General features: G+C 43.8%; 1 protein-coding gene across 1 annotated transcript in view; it reads left to right on the plus strand.

The window, feature by feature from the left end:
• Positions 1-25,501, plus strand: part of LOC109903012 (transforming growth factor beta receptor type 3) — a 148,020-nt gene that overhangs the window by 69,020 nt on the left and 53,499 nt on the right. The window contains exons 4-5 of the mRNA XM_031785775.1: positions 1,135-1,272; positions 19,053-19,236. Coding sequence (XP_031641635.1) covers positions 1,135-1,272; positions 19,053-19,236 — 322 coding nt within the window. The remainder of the gene's footprint in view (positions 1-1,134; positions 1,273-19,052; positions 19,237-25,501) is intronic.

Genomic DNA, 25,501 nt, shown 5'->3' on the forward strand with positions numbered 1-25,501 from the left:
GTATGTCCATTACATGAAATCCAAATAAAAATCTATTTAAATTAAAGGTTGTAATGAAACAAAATAGGAAAAATGTGAAGGAGGATGAATAATTTGCAAGGCACTGTAAGTGGGCCATACATGGTTATGACAGGTCTTATGATGCTGATTGGCTGAAAGCCATGGTATATCAGACCATATACCATGGGTATGACCCCCAAAAATATTTGTACTTTTCTAATTACGATGGTAACCAGTTTATAGCAATAAGGCATCTCTGGAGTTTGTGGTATATGGCTAGGGTTGGGAAGTAAGGGATTACATGTAAGGGATTACAAAAATTGGCAACTGTAATCCGTTACATTGTCAGCACAAATATTGTAATCAGATTACAGGTACTTTTGAAAACTAGATGATTACTTCGAGGATTACTTTTAAATTCAGAAAGGAGGTTTGCAAAAAAACAAATTGTTCTTAACTGAGTTAAATAAAGATAAAATTAAAGATATTTCCAAGTCCTATTCTTGAAGATTAAGGGGTGTAACATTTATTGGAATGACTGGAATTCTGATAGACTTTGGTTTTTAATGTAAAGATATAATTTAATCGTATTATTATATGTAGTAGAAAACGATGGTTTAGAAGAAGACTACGTACATAAACAACCCATAAAGTAAAATTTAACATCCATATATGGCCAGCTATGTAAACTTTAACATTGACTTATCCTGCAATAGATGTTGTTCAATTGGTAATATCCATTTTATCTTCTTCTAATGCCTGTTAATGGGAAATTAATCTAAAAGTAATGTAATGTAATCCGATTACGTTAATGAGTTTGGGTAATCCAAAAGTTACGTTACTAATTACATTTAGAAAGTAACCTACCCAACCCTGTATATGGCTAATATATCCCAACTATGGGCTGTTCTTACGCAAGACGCAACAAGGAGTACCTGGATACAGCCCTTAGCTGGGGTATATTGGCCATATACCACAAACCCCCGAGAAGCCTTATCTTATCTTATATATTATTATAAACTGGTTACCAACGCTCTGTGTCGTGCTTAAGATTTTGGCCATACACCACAGCTCCTCAGGCCTTATTGCTTAATTATAGTCCTCTAACCTTCTGTGTTGTTACCCTGTTCCCAGGTGGAGCTGCATCTGAAGCCCATCCAGTCCCTGCTGGTTCACCAGAAGCCCCTGGTGTTTGTGCTAAACTCCCCCCAGCCTGTGGTCTGGGACATCAGGACAGAGAAACTAGCCCTAGGCATTAAACACACCTTCCATGTGAGTCCAGCTCCAACTCATTTCCTTGCAAACACTCCCCTTATTACTCCTATCAAACACATCTTCCATTTGGGTCCAGATCTAACTAATATCCCTTCTAATCTTTGTGTGTCTCTCTCTCTCTCTCTCCCTGTCTCTCTCCACGAAGTCCCTTTGTCTTACTTTCCTTACTCCCATGTCTTCATTTCCCTCATACCATTCTTTATTAACATTCAGGCGTGAGATGTTTGGAAACCAATCCTTTTGCAGAGGAAACCTGTGCTATGTTACAGTCTAGATGTAAAGAGTTTTCAGCTATTGGTTACAGATGAATCATGATAGCATACAGTCTGTGGACAACAACAACCAAACATGCACACATGCACACATGCACACACACCGCAGCCAACGTGAGTAAAGCATTTAAACGTGTTATCCCTCGCAAGGCTGCTGGCCCAGACGGCATCCCTAGCCACGTCCTCAGAGCATGCGCAGACCAGGTGGCTGGTGTATTTACGGACATATTCAATCAATCCTTATCCCAGTCTGCTGTTCCCACATGCTTCAAGAGGGCCACCATTGATCCAGTTCCCAAGAAGGCAAAGGTAACTGAGCTAAATGACTAGGTAGCACTCACCTCCGTCATCATGAAGTGCTACGTCATCATATCACCTCCACCCTACCTGACACCCTAGACCCACTCCAATTTGCTTACCGCCCCAATAGGTCCACAGATGACGCAACCACACTGCACACTGCCCTAACCCATCTGGACAAGAGGAATACCTATGTAAGAATGCTGTTCATCGATTACAGCTCAGCATTTAACACGATAGTACCCTCCAAACTTGTCATTAAGCTCGAGACCCTGGGTCTCGAACCCGCCCTGTGCACCTGGGTCCTGGACTTTCTGACTGGCCGCCCCCAGTTGGTGAGGGTAGGAAACAACAAGGGTGCATTCTCAGCCCACTCCTGTACTCCCTTTTCACCCATGACTGCGTGGCCATGCACGCATCCAACTCAATCATCAAGTTTGCAGACAACACTACAGTGGTAGGCTTGATTACCAATCAACGACGAGACGGCCTACAGGGAGGAGGTGAGGGCCCTCAGAGTGTGGTGTCAGGAAAATAACCTCGCACTCAACGTCAACAAAACAAAGGAGATGATCGTGGACTTCAGGAAACAGCAGAGGGAGCAGCCCCCTATCCACATCGACGGGACAGTAGTGGAGAAGGTGGAAAGTTTTAAGTTCCTCGGCGTACACATCACAGACAAACTGAAATGGTCCACCCACACAGACAGCGTGGTGAAGAAGGCGCAACAGTGCCTCTTCAACCTCAGGAGGCTGAAGAAATTGTCACCAAAATCACTCACAAACTTTTACAGATGCACAATGCAACTGCTCCGCCCACAACCGTTAGGCTCTCCAGAGGGTAGTGAGGTCTGCACAACGCATCACCGGGGTCAAACTACCTGCTCTCCAGGACACCTACACCAGCCAATGTCACAGGAAGACCAAAAAGATCATCAAGGACAACAACCACCTGAGCCACTGCCTGTTCACCCCGCTATCATCCAGAAGGCGAGGTCAGTACAAAGCTGGGACCAAGAGACTGGTTAAACAGCTTCTATCTCAAGGCCATCAGACTGTTAAACAGCCATCACCAACATTGAGTGGCTGCTGCCAACATACTGACTCAAATCTCTAGCCACTTTAATAATAAAAAATTGGATGTAATAAATGTATCACTAGTCACTTTAAACAATGCTACTTTATATAATGTTTACATACCCTACATTACTCATCTCATATGTATATACTGTACTCTATACCATCTACTGCATCTTGCCTATGTCGTTCAGCCATCGCTCATCCATATATTTATATGTACATATTCTTAATCATTCCTTTACACTTGTGTGTATAAGGTAGTTGTTGTGAAATTGTTAGATTACTTGTTAGACATTATTGCATGGTTGGAACTAGAAGCACAAGCATTTCGCTACACTCGCATTAACATCTGCTAACCATGTGTATGTGACAAATAAAATTTGATTTGACACAGGCACACAGGCACGCACAGACACAGACACGCACACAGACACACACCCTCCCACATGTCCTGTGGCGAGACGTTAATGTCTGTATGGCAGTAGTTAGTGTGTAATGTGCAGCAGTGGTTTACCCATGGGGACAGGCTCTTCTTTACATTGTGCAGACACTCACACTTTCCACATCCTCTCGCTGTAAACTCTAATAATCAGTGACAAACCTGTACCACTTTGATGACTAACGCACCACTGCTTTAGGACATCATTGATATCAACCCTCAAGTGATTAGGAGACTGGTTTACCTGCCAAATGATGGGATATAGGTTGACATGTACTTTATGCTGTCTTGCCAACAGCTACGGTCATAGTCACACCAGGGTCGGTGAGCTTGGTTGGCACTGCAGTCCCTAACAACATTATTGTTTTCCAGTCTGACTGATAATCGCTCCCTCCCCTCCCATCTTCCCTCCCTTCCATCACAAAAACACGCACACCTTACAGTGGGGTATCACATGAGAACATCTGAGAGAAATGAGAGCAACAGGCCTACATGTACATGGTTTAACTCACCATGCTGCTCTACACTGTAAGCCTGTCTGGATCTGTACACTCAACACCTACATTTACATATATGCTGTGAAAACTTTCATGTAGCTTGCAGTTCTTTTGAAATAATCATTGTCAAATGTGAGTTAACACCATAGCATTCTGCAAGAATGGTATTCATACTCCATATTATTTCCAGATGTGGTGGTTATGTGTTCTCATTGCATGCAAAACATCCTACCATGAAAACCAGAGCCCATACAGATGCATGGGCACACCCACATAAATGCACACACAACACACATGCACGCATTCATGCACGAACACACACACAAACAGACACTCATTGACGCGCACCGCACACGCACAGGTCTTTCAAAAATATATTAAGCCATCTTTATTTTGATCACTGAGAGAGCTGAGCTTCAGCAATAAAGCCACAACCTAAATCCTTTACAGCTAAAACATTTTACATTTACAACAGATATAGCCAAATTCAGTCTTTCAGAGAGAGGCTTAGCCTGAAATCCGAAGTTCGGCAGTGAAAAGAACTTGGTCTCCTTCGGCAATGAGAAGAGCGAGAACTCCGTCATCATGTGAAGCTACCTAGCTGACGTGCTAACATCCATCCACTTTGAGCAGAGAAACCATTATTTAGCCATATCACAGACCGGACCTGGGTTCAAACACTATTTGAAATCATTTCAAATACATCAGCTGGGCTTGATTGAGTTTGCCAGGCACAATGGAACCAATAGAATAGGTGCAAAAATGAAAACCCTTCCCATCTGTCGCTCCAGGCAGGCAAAAGCAAATGCTAAAATAATTAGAAATATTTGAAATAGTATTTGAACCCAGATATACAACAGACCCATCTGTCTTAACCACAGACTCAGTTTTCACTCGGACATCCCTAGTGAATACATCACACAGCATAACAACCTACATACCAGGCTCCCTTTTTAATTGAGTTATTTCCTGTACTAAGTGGAAATATTTCCATGTCAGATTGACGTAGTTTATTCAGATGAATGTGCATCCAGGCTGCTTCTGTTTTTAGAGCTGTAATTCTACATGCAGTTAGAGCCAGTCTTCTCGGGGGCTGTGTCCCAAATGGAAACATATTACCTATACGTAGTCTGGGCTCTGATCAAAAGTAGTACACTATATGGGAATAAGGTGTAATTTGGGACGCGGTCTCGGAGGGAGCCATTAGCAGGTCAACAGAGTCTTCTCATCAGACATATAACAGCTGACAACAGTCATGAAGCCCAGCCCACAGCCTACAGTACAGTACTAGGCTTTATGCTATAGTGTATCTAACGTGTATATCTTACACTGTTACCCCAGGAAATCTTAAGTCTTATTACATACAGCCGGGAGGAACTATTGGAGCAACGTCAACTTACCAACATTACGAACAGGAATACGACTTTGCCGAAGCGGATCCTCTGTTTGGACCACCATCCAGGACAATGGATTGGATCCCAGTAGGCGACCCAAAATAACGGTGCCGCAGAAGGGGCAGAAGGAGCGGTCTTCTGGTCAGGCTCCGTAGACGGGCACACCGCACACCGCTCCCGAGTATACTACTCGCCAATGTCCAGTCTCTTGACAACAAGGTAGATGAAATTCGAGCAAGAGTTGCCTTCCAGAGTGACATCAGAGATTGTAACATTCTTTGTTTCACGGAAACATGGCTCACTCGGGATACATTATCAGAGTCGGTAAAGCCACCCGGGTTTCTTCATGCATCACGCCGACAGAAACAAACATCTCTCTCGTAAGAAGAAGGGAGGGGGTGTATGCCTTATGATTAACGAGTCGTGGTGTGATCATAACAACATACAGGAACTCAAGTCCTTTTGTTCACCTGACCTAGAATTCCTTACGATCAAATGCCGACCGCATTATCTACCAAGAGAATTCTCTACGATCATAATTACAGCCGTGTATATCCCCCCAAGCAGACACCTCAACGGCCCTGAAAGAACTTCATTGGACTCTATGTAAACTGGAAACCAGTTTACATAGAGGAATTGGACACCTGCATTTATTGTAGCTGGGGATTTTAACAAGGCTAATCTGAAAACAAGGCTCCCTAAATTTGATCAGCATATTGAATGTGCGACCCGGGCTGGCAACACCCTGGATCATTGCTACTCTAACTTCCGCGACGCATACAAAGCCCTCCCTCGCACTCCTTTCGGCAAATCTGACCACGACTCCATTTTGTTGCTCCTAGACTATAGACAGAAACTCAAACAGGAAACTCCCGTGCTCAGGTCTATTCAACGCTGGTCCAACCAATCTGATTCCACGCTTCAACATTGCTTCGATCACGTAGACTGGGATATGTTTCGGTTAGCATTGATGTATACGTTGATTCGGTGAGTGAGTTTATTAGCAAGTGCATCGGTGATGTGGTACCCACGGTGACCATTAAATCCTTCGCCAACCAGAAACCGTGGATTGATGGCAGCATTCGCGCAAAACCACTGCTTTTAATCATGGCAAGGCGACCGGAAACATGACCAAATACAAACAGTGTAGCTATTCCCTCTGCAAGGCAATCAAACAAGCTAAGCGTTAGTATAGAGACAAAGTAGAGTCGCAATTCAACAGCTCAGACACGAGATGTATGTGGCAGAGTCTACAGTCAATCACGGACTACAAAAAGAATACCAGCCCCGTCGTGGACACTGACGTCTTGCTCCCATACAAACTAAACAACTTCTTTGCTCGTTTTGAGGACAATGCAGTGCCACTGACACGGCCCGCTACCAAAACCTGCGGGCTCTCCTTCACCAAGGCCAACGTGAATAAAACAATTTAAACATGTTAACCTTGGCAAGGATGCCGGCCCAGATGGCATCCCCAGCCGCGTCCTCAGAGCATGCGCAGACCAGCTGGCTGGTGTTTTGGGACATATTCAATCAATCCCTATCCCAGTCTGCTGTTTCCACATGCTTCAAGAGGGCCATCCATTGTTCCTGTTCCCGAGAAAGCTAAGGTAACTGAGCTAAACGACTATTTCCCCGAAGCACTCACTTCTGTCATCATGAGGTGCTTTGAGAGACTAGTCAAGGATCATATCACCTCCACCCTACCTGACACTCTAGACCCACTCCAATTTGCTTACCGCCCCAATAGGTCCACAGATGACGCAATCGCAACCACACTGCACACTGCCCTAACCCATCTGGACAAGAGGAATACCTATGTAAGAATGCTGTTCATCTATTACAGCTCAACATTTAATACGATAGTAACCCCCAAACATGTCATCAAGCTCGAGACCCTGGGTCTCGACCCCGCCCTGTGCAACTGGGTCCTGGACTTTCTGACTGGCCGCCCCAGTTGGTGAGGGTAGGAAACAACATCTCCACCCCGTGATCCTCAACACTGGGGCCCCACAAGGGTGTGTTCTCAGCCCTCTCCCGTACTCCCTTTTCACCCATGACTGTGTGGCCATGCACTCAATCATCAAGTTTGCAGACAACACTACAGTGGTAGGCTTGATTACCAACAGTGACGGGACGGCCTATAGGGAGGAGGTGAGGGCCCTCAGAGTGTGGTGTCAGAAAATCACATTGTAGGATTTTTATGAATTTATTTGCAAATTATGGTGGAAAATAAGTATTTGGTCAATAACAAAAGTTTATCTCAATACTTTGTTGGCAATGACAGAGGTCAAATGTTTTCTGTAAGTCTTCACAAGGTTTTCACACACTGTTGCTGGTATTTTGGCCCATTCCTCCATGCAGATCTCCTCTAGAGCAGTGATGTTTTGGGGCTGTTGCTGGGCAACACGGCCTTTCAACTCCCTTCAAAGATTTTCTATGGTGTTGAGATCTGGAGACTGGCTAAGCCACTCCAGGACCTTGAAATGCTTCTTACGAAGCCATTCCTTAGTTGCCCGGGCGGTGTGTTTGGGATCATTGTCATGCTGAAACACCCAGCTACGTTTCATCTTCAATGCCCTTGCTGATGGAAGGTTTTCACTCAAAATCTCACGATACATGGCCCCATTCATTCTTTCCTTTACACAGATCAGTCGTCCTGGTCCCTTTGCAGAAAAACAGCCCCAAAGCATGTTTCCACCCCCATGCTTCACAGTAGGTATGGTGTGCTTTGGATGCAACTCAGCATTCTTTGTCCTCCAAACACGACGAGTTGAGTTTTTACCAAAAAGTTATATTTTGGTTTCATCTGACCAATGACATTCTCCCAATCTTCTTCTGGATCATCCAAATGCTCTCTAGCAAACTTCAGAGGGGCCTGGACATGTACTGGCTTAAGCAGGGGGACACGTCTGGCACTGCAGGATTTGAGTCCCTGGCGGAGTAGTGTGTTACTGATGGTAGGCTTTGTTACTTTGTTCCCAGCTCGCTCCAGGTCATTCACTAGGTCCCCCCATGTGGTTCTGGGATTTTTGCTCACCGTTCTTGTGATCATTTTGACCCCACGGGGTGAGATCTTGCGTGGAGCCCCAGATCGAGGGAGATTATCAGTGGTCTTGTATGTCTTCCATTTCCTAATAATTGCTCCCACAGTTGATTTCTTCAAACCAAGCTGCTTACCTATTGCAGATTCAGTCTTCCCAGTCTGGTGCAGGTCTACAATTTTGTTTCTGGTGTCCTTTGACAGCTCTTTGGACTTGGCCATAGTGGAGTTTGGAGTGTGACTGTTTGAGGTTGTGGACAGGTGTCTTTTATATTGATAACAAGTTCAAACAGGTGCCATTAATACAGGTAACGAGTGGAGGACAGAGGAGCCTCTTAAAGAAGAAGAAGCAGGTCTGTGAGAGACAGAAATCTTGCTTGTTTGTAGGTGACCAAATACTTATTTTCCACCATAATTTGCAAATAAATAAATTAAAATTCCTACAATGTGATTTTCTGGATTTTTTTTCAGATTTTATCTGTCATAGTTGAAGTGTACCTATGATGAAAATTACAGGCCTCTCTCATCTTTTTAAGTGGGAGAACTTGCACAATTGGTGGCTGACTAAATACTTTTTTGCCCCACTGTATGTACATATTCTTAATCATTCCTTTACACTTGTGGGTATAAGGTAGTTGTTGTGAAATTGTTAGATTACTTGTTAGATATTACTGTATTACTGCACGGTCGGAACTAGAAGCACAAGCATTTCACTCACATTAACATCTGCTAACCATGTGTATGTGACCAATATAATTTGATTTGATTTGTTAGACATGAGATCTTTCCCACTGTGAAGAGGGAAGGGGATAGGACTCCTCCCTGGTGACAGTTCTACTGTTCAGGGATACTTTAATGTACCCTCAGTATCATATATTCACATAAACAGATTTTGTCATTTTCATCTAAATAGTTTGTGAGATTTTCTTAATGGCCTTGGCAAGCTACACATATACATGTGAGTCATATGTGAGTCCTATTCAGACACATTCACTCTAACAATGAAGTGACTGTACCAGATTAGCTGTCTGTCTGTGGTCTTCCACTCTGGTCCTTAGCTATGGCAAAGTAAGGTAAGTGTTGGGTTGTGTGTTTGAGTGACAGCTCCAGGCCCTCTGGCTGTGCGCAGATCGAGTTGCCTTGTACATCCTATCTGTTAGCCTGTCTGCACTTAGCCATAATCAGATTCCCAGGAGCCTCTGCCTGCCTCAGTTTCAGGTACCCAGGAGCCTCTGCTCTCCTCAGGTTCAGGTACCCAGGAGCCTCTGCTCTCCTCAGGTTCAGGTACCCAGGAGCCTCTGCTCTCCTCAGGTTCAGGTACCCAGGAGCCTCTGCTCTCCTCAGATTCAGGTTAGCTCCACCGGGACGCCTCGTTAACATGCCACCATGGAACCCAGACACACAATGACTGGACAACGAGACGGGACAGGGTGAAAGAAAGGATGTACACCCACTCTTCCTGTCCCGCACACTGTCGGTGTTTCACTCTGCCTGTTTGTCCTGTAGGAGGATGTGGAGGAGGAGGAGGAAGAGGAGGAGGAGGAGAAACCCCATCATACTGCATGCAGCCACATCTCCCCTGCTTAAAGCACCATCCTCATGACTAGAGCCACACTTGCCTCATCATACTCTCACTGGTCTGACTGTCTGTCTGACACAAACACTATGACACTGTGAGGGCTGAGCTAGTGGAGACAGCTAGCAGCTTCCAGAGAGTTAGAGAGAAGGTGCTGTGTGGTGGATATATGGAGTAATAGAAACTATAGTAACACCTCGACCCAGACCTTCTTTACGCTGTTCCCCCATTAGAGAGCTTGTTTCCTGGGGCTAATGGGCCATGCATCAGCCCTGCTACACACACACACACACACACACACACACAGACAAACACAAACACACACAAACTTGATCAGCTCTGCCAAGGCCTCGTTTCCTGGTCCCCCATTCTAGGGTCCACAGACAGACACAGATGGGCCCTGGAACCGTTGCAGTTTAGCCCTGCTCTGTCTGGTAAACACACTGTTGCTGTTGGCCCACTGCACCCTCCTAACCTCCAGCCTTTTAAAATCCAGACATTCTGTTGGTAAACATGCTCCGCAACACTCCCTGTCAATCAGAAGTACTGAGTAATGAAAGAATACCAATTCTAACATGAAATGAAAGATGGACACAGCAAATCAAGCCAATGTAATTTCAGGAGGGGACAATTACAATCCGAAAGAGGGCATGTTTCCATGTCTTTAGGGAAGTTGGCTGTATGACTTTGTCTGTGTCTCTATTGCATATGGTGTTATCGTGCCTCTTTGTTTGACTAGTTTCATCTGAAACACATCTCTGTTCTCTCTGGCCTTTTGATGGAGCAACATTGTAAAGTTTAGATGTTGGAATGTGCTCTTTCTCTGTTTGCCAAGTCTTCCTCATTTTCCCTCTCTTTTCTTTCTTTTATTACATTATTTGAACTTGGTGTGTAAATTGATTAATGACGCCAGAGGAGATGGCTGCCGTTTTACGGGCTCGTAAACCAATTGTGCTATTGTGTGTGTTTTTTCCACGTTATGTGTAACTTATTCTCTTATGACCGAAAAGAGCTTCTGGATATCAGAACAGCGATTACTCACCTCGTACTGAACAAAGATTGTTTCTTTAATGAGTCTAATGCGAAGGATTTACTTCAGACACCGGACAAGGCCCAAATCCCCGTCATTCGCATGAAGAAGAGACAGAGGTACTGTATAATGGTCATAGGTCAGGGTGCCTTGTAAGAATCAGATGGCGAGTGAGTAACCCGCCTCTACTATCAGTCCTATTAGCCAACATGCAATCATTGGATAATAAACTGGATGAGATCTGATTTAAGCCTATCCTACCAACGGGACATTACCTGTAATATCTTATGTTTCACTGAGTTGTGTCTGAACGACAACATGGATAACATAGAGATGGCTGGGTTCTCCGTGCATCGGCAAGATAGAACAGCTGTCTCTGGTAAAACAAGGGTTGGTGGTCTTTCTATTTTTCAATAACAGCTGGTGCACGAAATATAATATGAATGAAGTCTTGAGGTTTTGCTCGCCTGAGGTAGATAAGCTGTAGACCACACTATTTACTATTTTTCATCTATACTTTAGCTGTAGCTGTCTATTTACCACCACAAACCGATGCTGGCAATAAGACCACACTCAACAAGCTTTATAAGGCCATAAGAAAACAAGACAATGCTCATGCAGAGGTGACGCTCCTAGTGGCCGGGGACTTTAATGCAGGCAAACTTAAATCCATTTTACCTCATTTCTACCAGCATGTTACATGTGCAACAAGAGGGAAAAAAACTATAGATCACCTTTACTCCACACACAGAGATGCATACAAAGCTCTCCCTCCATTTGGCAAATATGAGCATAAATCTATCTTCCTGATTCCTATTCACAAGCAACAACTAAAGCACGAAGTACCAATACATACGGAAGTGGTCAGATGACGCAGATGCTATGCTACAGGAGTGTTTTTCTAGCACAGACTGGAATATGTTCCTGGATTATTCCGATGGCATTGAGGAGTACACCACATCAGTCACTGGCTTCATCAATAAGTGCATTGATGACGTCGTCCCCACAGTGACCATACGTACATACCCCAACCAGAAGCCATGGATTACAGGTAATATCCGCACTGAGCTAAAGGGTAGAGCTGCCAATTTCAAGGGGTGGGACTCTGACCAGGAAGCTTATTAGAAATCCCGCTATGCCTTCCTACGAACCATCAAACAGGCAATACAGGACTAAGATTGAATCCTACTACACCGGCTCTAAAGCTCGCCAGATGTGGCAGGGCTTGCAAACTGTTACAGACTACAAAGGGAAGCACAGCTGTGAGCTGCCCAGTGACACAAGCCTACCAGACGAGCTAAATTACTTCTATGCATGCTTCGAGGCATGCAACACTGAATGAGAGCACCAGCAGTTCCGGACGACTGTGTGATCACTCTCTCTATAGAGGTCAACATTCATAAGGCCCAGGGCCAGACGGATTACCAAGACGTGTACTCCGAGCATGCCCTGACCAATTGGCAAGTGTCTTCACTGACATTTTCAACCTGTCCCTGACCGAGTCTGTAATACCAACATGTTTCAAGCAGACCACCATAGTCCCTGTGCCCAAGAACACCAAGGGAACCTGCCTAAATGACTACCGATCCGTAGCACACATGTCTGTAGTCATGAAGAGCTTTGAAAGGGTGGGCATGGCTCACATCAACAGCATCCTCCCAGACACCCTAGACCCACTCCAATTTGCATACCGCACCAACAGATCCATAGATGACGCAACCTCTATTGCACTCTATATTGCCCTTTCCCACCTGGACAAAAGGAACATCTATGTGAGAATGCTGTTCATTGACTACAGTTCATCGTTCAACACCATAGTGCCCACAAAGCTCATCACTAAGCTAAGGACCCTGGGACCACACACACCTCCCTCTGCAACTGGATCCTGGACTGACGAGCCGCCCCCATGTGGTAAGGGTAGGTAACAACACATCTGCCACGCTGATCTTCAACGCGGGGGCCCCTAAGGGGTGCGTGCTCAGTCCCCACCTGTACTCCCTGTTCACCCATGACTGCATGGCCAAGCACGACTCCAACACCATCATTAAGTTTGCCGATGACACAACAGTGGTAGGCCTGATTACAGACAAAGATGAAAGGAGGTCAGAGACCTGACAGTGTGGTGCCAGGATAACAACCTCTCCCTCAATGTGAGCAAGGAAGGCCGAGCACTCCCCCATTCTCATCAATGGGGCTGTCATGAAGAGGGCACGAAACGCCTTTTCCCCCTCAGGAGACTGAAAAGATTTGGCATGGGTTCTCAGACCCTCAAAAAATGATACAGCTGCACCATCGAGAGCATCACCGCCTGGTATGGCAACTGCTCGGCCTCCGACCTCAAGGCACTACAGAGGGTAGGATCTCTATACCAGGCTGTGTCAGAGGATGGCCCTAAAAATTGCCATAACTTCGCCACCCTAGTGTCATGCGGTACAGGAGCAGTACAGGAGCTTCTCTTCTAGGTCCAAAATGTTTCTTAACGTCGACCCCCAAGCCATAAGACTCCTGAACAGTTAACCAAATGGCTACCCAGACTATTTGCATTGACCCCCCCCCCCCCCATTTTTACGTTGCTGCTACTCTCTGTTTATTATCAATGCATAGTCACTTTACCTCTACCTACATGTATATATTACCTCGACTAACCTGTGCCCCCGCACATAGAACCTACCGGTTCCCCCTGTATATAGCCTTGTTACTGTTATTTTATTGTTGCTCATTAATTATTAGTTATTTTTATATTTTCTTCATTGTTTTCCTTTTTATTTATTTATTGTTTACTTCAGTTTATTTATTAAACACTTTCTTAACACTTATTTTTTCTTAAAACTGCATTGTTGGTTAAGGGCTTTTATGTAAGCATGGTTGGTTAAGGGCTTGTATGTAAGCATGGTTGGTTAAGGGCTTGTATGTAAGCATTGTTGGTTAAGGGCTTGTATGTAAGCATTTCACTGTAAGGTCTACACATGTTGTATTCGGCCAATGTGACAAATATCATTTGATTTGATTTAAATCTCTATCTTTTTCCTTTTTGTCTCTCTTTAAATCCCTCTCCCCCTCTCTCTCCCATTCAATTCAATTCAAAGGGCTTTATTGGCATGGGAAATATGTTTACATTGCCAAAGCAAGTGAAATAAATAATAAACAAAAGTGAAATAAACAAAAAAAAATTACATTATACTCATTAACATTATACTCACAAGTTTCAAAGGAATAGACACATTTCAAATGTCCTATTATGGCTATGTACAGTGTGTTATGATGTGCAAATCTCGTTCTCTTTGTTCTCTTTTTCTCTCGCTCTCTCTGTCTCTCTCTCTATCTTCTTCTCTCTGTGTTGTTCTCGCTCGCTCTCTTTCTTTCTTTTCTCTACTCATCTATCTTTCTATGTCTCGGTCTTTCTCTGTATCTCTTTCTTTCATCTATCTCTCTCTCTCTCTCGATCTATGTAATTGTTAATTGGAACCATGGCCAGCCCAATATTGGCTTTGATGCAGAGACAGATGGTGTTGTTTTCTACACAACAGCGCTCCCTGCCAGTACACACACACACACACACACACACACACACACACACACACACACACACACACACACACACACACACACACACACACACACACACACACACACACACACACACACACACACACACACACACACACACACACACACACACACACACACACACACAGAGTTTGATTAGCTATCCAGGAGCCAGTCTTGAGAGAGCAGATCAAATCACCCACAAAAGCATTTATCACATTTATATAATCTGCATTAGAGCACGCTCCTATTATCTCACATCCCCTCTCTGTCTCTCCAAACAGACATGGTGTTTTCTCAGGTTGTGCTTTACTGTGGGTGTTGCTTAGGTAGTAGGATTGCAGCACTCTGATAATGAATATAAAACATTTGGCATGGCGTCTCTCCTCTCCCCTCACCACAACTGGCACATATGGAAGTAATATCTAGACTCACTCACATAGGCAGAGAGGCCAGGAAACCAACCACAGGCAAATATGCTTTTAAAACGCCACAGACCATGCAGGGTACTGGGCAGCATGCACATGTTATTGTTGGGTTTTAAACTTTGCGGAGAGAAGCAAGGGACCAATGGTACAGTAAGCAGGCTTAGCTCTCTATGGCTGTTAGGTAGACATGAGTGGATTGTCAAAAAATCTCTTTGAAAGTGTGGGTAGTATTTAATTGTGTCACGTTGCATGTTCTGCTGAACAGTTGAGGATGCCAAATGCTTTTTCAACAGATATGACCCTTCCAATTGTGTTATACCCATGGAAATTAGGCTAGCACGCTTGCCAGAGGCTAGTATTTTTCATATTGGGCTTGTAGAAAATGTTCCAGACTAGAGTTCCATCCCTGGTTATACTCAAGTACCCTTATATTTGGCTTTGAACTGCCCAAGAACTCCTCATTGGAGATTAACTCCATGCTCAGTTAGGTAGAATGAGGTTATCTTTTGGCTTTGCAAAGTTCCCCGGCGCTCACCTCTGAGTGCAGACCTGAGCTGATTCCAGACCGACAGAAAGAGGCCAGACAGACAGACAGGCCATGCTTGGGTGCGTTAGGTGTTAAGTCATATGATACAGCGAGCCCAGGACTAAGATAGTCTGTTTGTCTGTCTGTCTGGGTCTGTTTGTGAGCAGAGGAAATATAAACAACAATGATTTATGTGTTCAGGGATAAAGTTTAGGAATAAGGCCCTTTCTCTCTCTGCACGTTTAGTCATATCCTCCTCTTCTCTTTTCAGGGAGAACGGGGTGATAAGAAGTAGCGTACATGCCTATGACAGTAGGGACAATATAAAGACAAAAATGTATGTTCTGTGTATTGTATGAATCATTGAGTTAATCGTCCCATTGTGTCAGTCATTGATGTCTATGCATATAGCACTACGTTGAAGTATTGTTGATACTCTGGGAGTGGAAAAATTAAGAATAGCATTGCTTTTACATTTTCAAGCAGTTCTCATGCAAGTGCTGGCTTCACAGTTTGTGTTCTTGTAAAAGTGGATGCTAGTGGCAATTACTTTCTTCAAAAGTCTTTGATAAAAACATTACTCATATATTCCATTTTATTAAAATCTCAAAATCCCTCCTCTCTCTCTTTCTTTCTCTCTCTCTTTCCCTCAGCTAACTGGTCGAGTCCCAAAGTGGGTCTCTCCGAGTCTCTTCTTTCATATTCCCATATCATATTATTGAGGTGTCAAATCACCATGTAAAGGCCTGTAGCTAATTTGGGGTTTCAGGCTTCCCCCACTAATTCTTTAAGACTAATTACAGTCATATTTCCACAATTAAATTGATAAACTTTGCTGAGCTTGGGAAGGTTTCCCAAAGTAAACCCCTTCCTCCTCCTCTTCCTCCTTCCCTCTCTTTGTTCAGCGTTCCTCCATTGCTCTATTTCACATTTGATAGCTTAGGTGAGGCAGTCAGGCAATGGCACGGTGCTCCATCTTTCTCCACTTAACTTTTCCTTTCCTTCCTGCCATAGTCTTAGTAAACGTTATTGCTAAAAATAAATATCTACGTAGCGGTGAATTCTTCGACAGTGTTCGTCTCCCTGGTTTTGGAATTTATTATCTGTGGTGACAATGCCAGGAACATAGAGAGGAGAGGCCAGGGGTCAGGCAGATGTTGCAGATAGTGTTGGCTAGTGTTGGTGTTTGTGTACGTGCGTGTGTGTGTGTGTTTGGGGAATGGAGAACCTCTCTGTCTGGAGCTCCAAATAGGAATGGAGAGATAAGAGATAATGTAACAAATTTTCACACAAACAAATGGACACCATGATCTGAAAAATTAACTAACGTTGCAGTAGATTCTTGTGTTTTTGCTTTCCTCTCCCCCCTCTTTGGAAAATTCCTATTAACCAAAATCTGGGGAAGGCAACAAAGTGTGAATGATCGTAATGATCCTATATGTCCACCTACGCTTAAGGGAAATGGTCCATTCAGCACTACGCTCTATCAGTATAGTTCTATGAGTTAATGTTTTAATTTGGCCTGCCAGGCAGCATGTTGTCAGCTGCCCCCCACTTTACATTGGAGGCCTTGGTAATAAGAATGACAAGTATGAAATATAATGAGGTAGGCTATCTAGACGAGACTGTGTGTTGGAGCCGCCGACTGGCCTGGGATGCTCAGCCCTGCTCACAGTTGTACTACAGTCCGTAGTAGGTTTTTCAGTGCATGTGAATGTTTATCCCTCTGAAATGAAGCATATGGGTCGAGGTCCATTCAGAACCAAAAGGGATGGTCTCGCTTTCTCTCTACTTCTCTCTCTTTCTCTGCTCCCTGTTCTATGCACACACACACTCACACATGCCAAGTTTCTCTCTTTCTCTCCATCCTTTCCTCAATCCCTCCTTCCCTTTCTGCCAGAAGACAAACCAGCATTTCATTGTGGGCTCAGCTCACATTTTCTTCTTCTTTGACTCTGCATATTACAGCTGGGTTTTGTGCTCTCACACTTTTTTACCTACCTAGGCTTAGGCTGCGTCTCATTGTATCATCCCACTCTCAGCCGGCTCTAATATGGCAAAATGATCTACTTTGAGATGATCCCCAATGGCAACGCCAAACAAACATACTGCATTGATAAAAGTTGTCTCTTTCTTTTGTACCTCTGAGTTATTGTGTGTGTGTGTGTGTGTGTGAGCATGCATACACAGACACGCGCATCTTGCACATGTGTTACCTATGATGAAGACAGATAAGTGTTTGTGCATATGCAATCACGTGCGTGTGTGTATCTGCTAGCTACATTCATGACAGACAGCTCCATACTACTCTAGGTGTTTGCTGCCATTTTGATAAATCCCTGCACACTGCTTACGCACAATAACAGGTTATATAAACAGTAGAAACCAGACACCTTATTGTGCAAGGGGACCTTGTGTGAAAATAAGAAGAGAACATTGCGAGAGGTCTTAAAATAATGAATGGGGATGGTGTGAAAGATGTGTTTGCGCAAAGTTTAGATGGAAGTTTTAAATTTGGAAAGGTCTGTTCATCTCTTTTTTTGTTTGCCTCTAGGCAGGCCTTTACTTTTATTGTCTCGAATTTGTTATTTTCCCAAAAAGTGGATGAACATATCAATACAGAATTGAGTTTTATGTGCATATCTTTATCAACGAAGAAGTCGTTGTGAGTGAAAGTCTTGAAAACCATGAGCCCAATAGAAAATACAGCTTCTGAACAGTAAATCACAGCTACCTTGTGGTAGCTTACCATTTTATGTCCTCAGTAACTCTATACATGTATTTCCTTCAGTAGCTGAAATGGAGACTGCTAAAAGTCATCTAAAGTTATTTCATGTAGATTAGACTATCAAAAATCATCCCTATGATATTAAATCAATGCTTATTGCTCTCTGGACTAGATATACCGATACTGTAAATCCCCACACCATATTACTGTTCCTATGGTATCTCTGTGTTTTGTCTCCCTAGGTCCATAATGCTTTAGGTAGTCTCTTAGCACCGGTTTCCCACACACTGATTAAGCCTTAGTCTCTCTAGACAGCTGGGTTGCCTCCCACAATTTTCAAATGTTCCAGCGAGGGTCAGGTTTTTTCGACACTAATTAAGCCTTGTTCTAGACAAGCTCATTGAGCTTGCTATTTAGTCCAGGACTAGGTTTTATCTGTGTCTGGGTAACCGGGCCATAGTGTCATACAGAAACCTACTGTATCACAGTCATTCTGTGGAATCCTTACCTTCAGCTCTTTTCTCTCACTGGCAAAGTGATGTTCCTCTGTGGTTCCTTTAGCCCTGAGACAAGGCTGTAGACTCCTATAACTGACTATGAGTCTTATTACACCTACTGTAATGCCATAGCAGCCTACAGCCATGTCTTGGGGCTATTTCTTCTGATGTACAGTGTCTGTCTGTAATCTCATTGTGTCTCTCAACCCTCCAGCTATCTGAAACCTCAGTGGTCCAATTCCCTGTGTCTTGTGTAGTGCTGATACATAGCTGTAGACTCCTACAGTATGACTCCTAACACACTACAGCCATGTCTCAGGGTTATGTCTCTTGATGAAAAGTGCACTGTATGTCTGCCTGTAAAGCCATGGTGTCTCTCTTACTGACTGTCTATAACATTGTTGTATCTCTCCTTCCTCCAGGTATCTGGGGGATCTGATGTCCACTTCCCTCCAGGGAACTTCTCCCTCCACTGTTATGTTCAGAAGGAGGTACTTCCCCATGGCAACGAGCACCTCCTCAACTGGGCCACCAAGAAGTACAGAGCCGTTACCTCCTTCTCCGAACTCAAGATTGCCCTGGACATCTACATCAAAGTGGGAGAAGGTGTGTTTTACTGTTAGAGGGACAGTATGGAAAAAGGTGGTACCTAGAACCATAAAGGTATCTTTGGCTGTCCTTTCTGTAGGATAACCAGGTGAAACCATACATACATTTCAGGTGAAACCATATATCAAAGTGGGAGAATGTGTGCCACATTCTCGTTTAGAATGCCTGGGGACTTTTACACCTAATTTCACTAACTGTATATTTTCTTTGCCTTGTGACAGGCCTTTTCTTCCCCACTAAACCTTAATTAAGGGGTTCCTACTCAGTCAGTCATTCTTAATGGAGGCCATAGAGTAGCAGAGCACACACTCTCTTTTTTCTGACTTCTCAGTTCCACTAGCCAACCTTCAGGTGCACATAGACTTGACCAGTTGCACATAGACTTTATTTTGTAATCTGGCACCTTGCTTTCCTTGCTTGTCACTTTTCTTATTTGACCATGAGCCCAGAGTCAGTGGAGTGAGGAAGAAGTGACTGATGGAAATGTGTAGTAGGTTTGTGAGGGATCGCTGTTCTGATTGCTAGCTTGTGTGTTGGCCTGCTGCCATATTTGAGGCCTGATAGACTAGTCCTGTGCACTCTGAGAAAAAGAGGGAAGTGGCAGAGTTGTACCGAAGTTGATGAAACAAGAACAACATTTGTAGACTGAAGAGATCAAACATGGGACTGTTTCTTGCTATTCAAGTCTTCAAGCAGGTTTAGTCAAATACACGAGAGGGATCCATTTATCATATTATCTCCTACTTAACTCTTCAAGCTGCTGTTAAGTAAGATGATAGGGGTCTTGCTCCTCAACTTGTGTCTATAGGAAAATCTCTTCTGAGCAGCAAAGTTTGTAGTAAACTAAACTGTCGAAGGCATTAATGGGTTTAGGGAATGTGAGATGTTCCTTGATAACTATGAGCTGTAAGTGGAAAAAACTGTGAAGAGGTGTCTTGAGCAAAAGCAGACATTGGGGGCCTCATCTCCTCTCAACCAGTCAGTAGAGTTACTGTAGTAGGGAGGCTGGCTGTTGGAAGTCCAGGGCTCCTCCAGGGATGTTGTGTGATTGATCCATTGAAGCCATGCTTCACTCCTTCCTTCACTGTTTCACTCCCCACTGGTCCTTTAGAAACCGAACCGACAGCACGTTCAACTTCATCAACATCCAGATAGATAGTCGTTAATAGGTCTCCTATCTTTCAATGCAAGACAATATCACAGTTACTGCCAGGAGTGGAGTGGAGTGGAGTAATGGCTCCATTACACATTACAGCATTATGTCAAAATCAAATCAAATTCTATTGGTCACGTACACATATTTAGCAGATGTTATTTAGGGTGTAGCAAAATGCTTGTGTTCCTTGCTCCAACAGTGCAGTAATATCTATCAATTCACAACAATACACACATCAAAGTAAAATAATGGAATTAAGAAATATAGAAATATTACGACTCCGACATTGCTCATCTTAATAGTTATATATTTTTTAATTCAATTATTTAACTTTTAGATTTGTGTGTGTGTGTATATATATATATATATATATATAATATATATAATATATATATATATATTATATATATATATATTATATTATATATATATATTATATAATATATATATATATATATATATATATATATATATATTATATATATATATATATATATATATATATATATATATATATTATATATATATATATATATATATATATATATATATATATATATATATATATATATATATATATATATATATATATATATATATATATATATATATATATATATATATATATATATATATATATATATATATATATATATATATATATATATATATATATAATATATATATATATATATATATATATATTATATATATATATATATATATATAATATATATATTATATATATATATATATATATATATATATATATATATATATATATATATATATATATATATATATATATATATATATATATATTATATATATATATTATATATATATATATATACAGTACCAGTCAAAAGTTTGGACACACCTACTCATTCCAGGGTTTTTCTTTATTTTATATATATATATAATATATATATATATATATAAATTTGTACTATTTTCTACATCGTAGAATAATAGTGAAGACATCAAAACTATGAAATAACACATATGGAATCATGTAGTAACCAAAAACGTGTTAAATATTTTATATTTGAGATTCTTCAAAGTAGCCAACCTTGGCTTTGATGACATCTTTGCACACTATTGGCATTCTCTCAACCAGCTTCACCTGGAATGCTTTTCCAACAGTCTTGAAGGAGTTCCCACATATGCTGAGCACTTGTTGGCTGCTTTTCCTTCACTCTGCTGTCCAACTCATCCCATGTCACGTTCTGGCCTTAGTTCCTTTTTTATGTCTTTATTTTAGTTGGTCAGGGCGTGAGTTGGGGTGGGCATTCTGTTGTTTTCTATGTTTTGTTCTGTTGTTATATTTCTATGTGTTTGGCCTAGTATGGTTCTCAATCAGAGGCAGGTGTCAGTCGTTGTCTCTGATTGGGAGCCATATTTAGGTAGCCTGTTTTCTATTGTGTTTTGTGGGTGGTTGTATCCTGTGTTTTCACCATACGGGACTGTTTCGGGTGTTTATTTGTACCTTTGTTATTTTGTTCAGTGTTCTGTTGATATTAAATATATCATTATGGAAACTTACCACGCTGCACATTGGTCTGATCCTTGCTACTCATCTGAAGAAGAGGAATTCCGTTATAGAACCACCCAATACTCAAGGACCAAGCAGCGTGGTAACGGGCAGCAGCAGAAATCTCGGGACTCATGGACATGGGAGGAGATTCTGGACGGCAAGGGACCCTGGGCACAGGCTGGGGAATATCACCACCCCAAGGCAGAGCTGGAGGCAGCGAAAGCTGAGAGGCAGCGATATGAGGAGGCAGCACGGCAGCGCGACTGGGACGAGAGGGAGCCCCAAAACTGTATGGGGGGGGGGGGGGGGGGGCACACGGGGAGTGTGGCTAAGTCAGGTAGGAGACCTGCGCCAACTCCCCGTGCTTACTGTGGAGAGGTGGACCGGGCAGGCACCGTGTTATGCCGTGTGGTGCACGGTGTCCCCGGTGCGCAGGCATGGCCTGGTGCGTTACAGCGCAGCGCCTTGTATCGGCCGGGCTAGAGTGGGCATCGAGCCAGGTGCCATGAAGCCAGCTCAGCGCATCTGGTCTCCAGTGAGTCTCCTCGGGCCGGGGTACATGGCACCAGCCCTACGCATGGTGTCCCCGGTTCGCCAGCACAGCCCAGTGCTGTCTTTTCCACCTCACCGCACTGGCCTGGCTACGGGGAGTATCCAGCCAGGTAGGGTTGTGCAGGCTCGGTGCTTGAGACCTCCAGTGCGCCTCCACGGTCCGGTCTATCCGGTGCCTCCTCCACGCACCAGTCCTCCGGTGGGAGCCCCCCACACCAGGCTGTCGCTCTCTTTTCTCCCTACAGGTGCTCCCTCCTGTCCAGCGCTGCCAGAGTCCCCCTCCTGTCCAGCGCTGCCAGAGTCCCCCTCCTGTCCAGCGCTGCCAGAGTCCCCCGTCTGTCCAGCGCTGCCAGAGTCCCCCGTCTGTCCTGAGCTGCCAGAGTCCCCCGTCTGTCCTGAGCTGCCAGAGTCCCCCGTCTGTCCTGAGCTGCCAGAGTCCCCAGTCTGTCCTGAGCTGCCAGAGCCGCCGGTCAGGAGCTGCCAGGGCCGTCCGTTACTCCGGAGCTGCCGGAATCGCCCGTCACTCTGGCGCTGCCGGAATCGCCTTTCACTCCGGAGCTGCCGGAGTCTCCTGCCTGTCCGATGCTGCCGGAATCTCCCGTCCATTTGGGACCCGTTGCTAGGGTCCCCAATCCGGGGTCAGTGGCAAGGGTCGCCACTCCTTAGGTGCCACATAAGTGGGCCGAGACTATGGTGGGGTGAGGTCCACGTCCCGCTCCAGAGCTGCCACCGCGGTAAATGCCCACCCAGACCGTCCCCTATAGGTTCAGGTTTTGCGGCCGGAGTCCGCACCTTTGGGGGGCGCACCTTTGGGGGGGGTACTGTCACGTTCTGACCTTAGTTCCTTTTTTATTTCTTTATTTTAGTTGGTCAGGACGTGAGTTGGGGCGGGCATTCTGTTGTTTTCTATGTTTTGTTCTGTTGTTATATTTCTATGTGTTTGGCCTAGTGTGGTGCTCAATCAGAGGCAGGTGTCGGTCGTTGTCTCTGTTTGGGAGCCATATTTAGGTAGCCTGTTTTCTATTGTGTTTTGTGGGTGGTTGTATCCTGTGTTAGTGTTTTCACCATACGGCACTGTTTCGGTTGTTTGTTTGTACTTTTGTTATTTTGTTGATTTATTAAATATATCATTATGGACACTTACCACGCTGCACATTGGTCTGATCCTTGCTACTAGAAATTCTGTTACATCCTAAACCATCTCAATTTGGTTGAGGTTGTGTGATTGTGGAGGCTAGGTCATATGATGCAGCACTCCATCACTCTCTTTCTTGTTAAAAGTTAATTTGTGTAATTTTGACCAAGGCACACCTGTTAATTGAAATGCATCCCAGGTGACTACCTCATGAAGCTGGCTGAGAGTGTGCAAAGCTGTCATCAAGGGTGGCTACTTTGAAGAATCTCAAGTATAAAATATTTACATTTGTTTAACACTTTTGGTTACGACATGATTCCATGTGTGTTAGTTCTGATCTCTTCATTATTATTCTACAAAAGTATTCACCCCCTTGGCATTTTGTTGCCTTACAACCTGGAATTAAAATGGTTATTTGGGGGGTTTGTATCATTTTATAAATACAACATGCCTACCACTTTGAAGATGCAAAATATTTTCTCTTGTGAAAAGAACAAGAAATAAAACAAAAAAACAGAACTTGAGCGTGCATAACTATTCAACCCCCAAAGTCAATACTTTGTAGAGCCACCTTTTACAGCTGTAAGTGTCTTGGGGTATGTCTCTATAAGCTTGTCACATCTAGCCACTGGGCTTTTTGCATTCTTCAAGGCTAAGAAGCTAAGATATGCATATTATTAGTAGATTTGGATAGACCACTCTGAAGTTTCTAAAACTGTTTGAATGATGTCTGTGAGTATAACAGAACTCATATGGCAGGCAAAAACCTGAGAAAAAAATCCAACCAGGAAGTGGGAAATCTGAGGTTTGTAGTCTTTGCCTATCCAATATATAGTGTCTATGGGGTCATATTGCACGTCCTACGGCTTCCACTAGATGTCAACAGTCTTTAGAACCTTGTTTCGGGCTTCTACTGTGAAGGAGGAGAGAATAAGAGCTGATTGATATGAATATCTTAGCTTCTGGGCCTGAGTAGCAGGCAGTTTACTCTGGGCACCTTATTCACCCAAGCTACTCACAGTACTGCCCCCAGCCATAAGAAGTTAAGCAATGGCTTTTTTTCTGGCCCCTCTTCCATAAAGTCCAGCTCTGTGGAGTGTACGGCTTCAAGTGGTCCTATGGACAGATACTCCAATCTCCACTGTGGATCTTTGCAGCACCTTCAGGGTTATCTTTGGTCTCTTTGTTGCCTCTGATTAATGCCCTCCTTGCCTTGTCCACGAGTATTGGTGGGCGGCCTTCTCTTGGCAGGTTCGTTGTGGTGCCATATTCTTTCAATAATCGATTTAATGGTGCTCTGTGGGATGTTCAAAGTTTCAGATTTTTTTTATAACCCAACCCTGATCTGTACTTCTCCACAACTTTGTCCCTGACCTGTTTGGAGAGCTCCTTGGTCTTCATGGTGCCGCTTGCTTGGTGGTGGTGGCCCTTGCTTAGTGGTGGTGGCCCTTGCTTAGTGGTGGTGGCCCTTGCTTAGTGGTGGTGGCCCTTGCTTAGTGGTGGTGGCCCTTGCTTAGTGGTGGTGGCCCTTGCTTAGTGGTGGTGGCCCTTGCTTAGTGGTGGTGGCCCTTGCTTAGTGGTGGTGGCCCTTGCTTAGTGGTGGTGGCCTTTGCTTTGTGGTGGTGGCCCTTGCATAGTGGTGTTGCCCTTGCATAGTGGTGTTGCCCCTTGCTTAGTGGTGTTGCAGACTCTGGGGCCTTTCAGAACAGGTGAAAATATACTGAGATCATGTGACAGATCATGTGACACTTAAATAAAGTCCACCTGTGTGCAATCTAACTAATTAGGTGACTTCAGAAGGTAATTGGTTGGACCAGATCTTATTGAGGGGCTTCATAGCAAAGTGGGTGAATACATATGCACGCACCACTTTTCCGTGTTT

The sequence above is a fragment of the Oncorhynchus kisutch genome, linkage group LG13 (assembly GCF_002021735.2).
Source record: "Oncorhynchus kisutch isolate 150728-3 linkage group LG13, Okis_V2, whole genome shotgun sequence".
Classification (NCBI taxonomy): domain Eukaryota; kingdom Metazoa; phylum Chordata; class Actinopteri; order Salmoniformes; family Salmonidae; genus Oncorhynchus; species Oncorhynchus kisutch.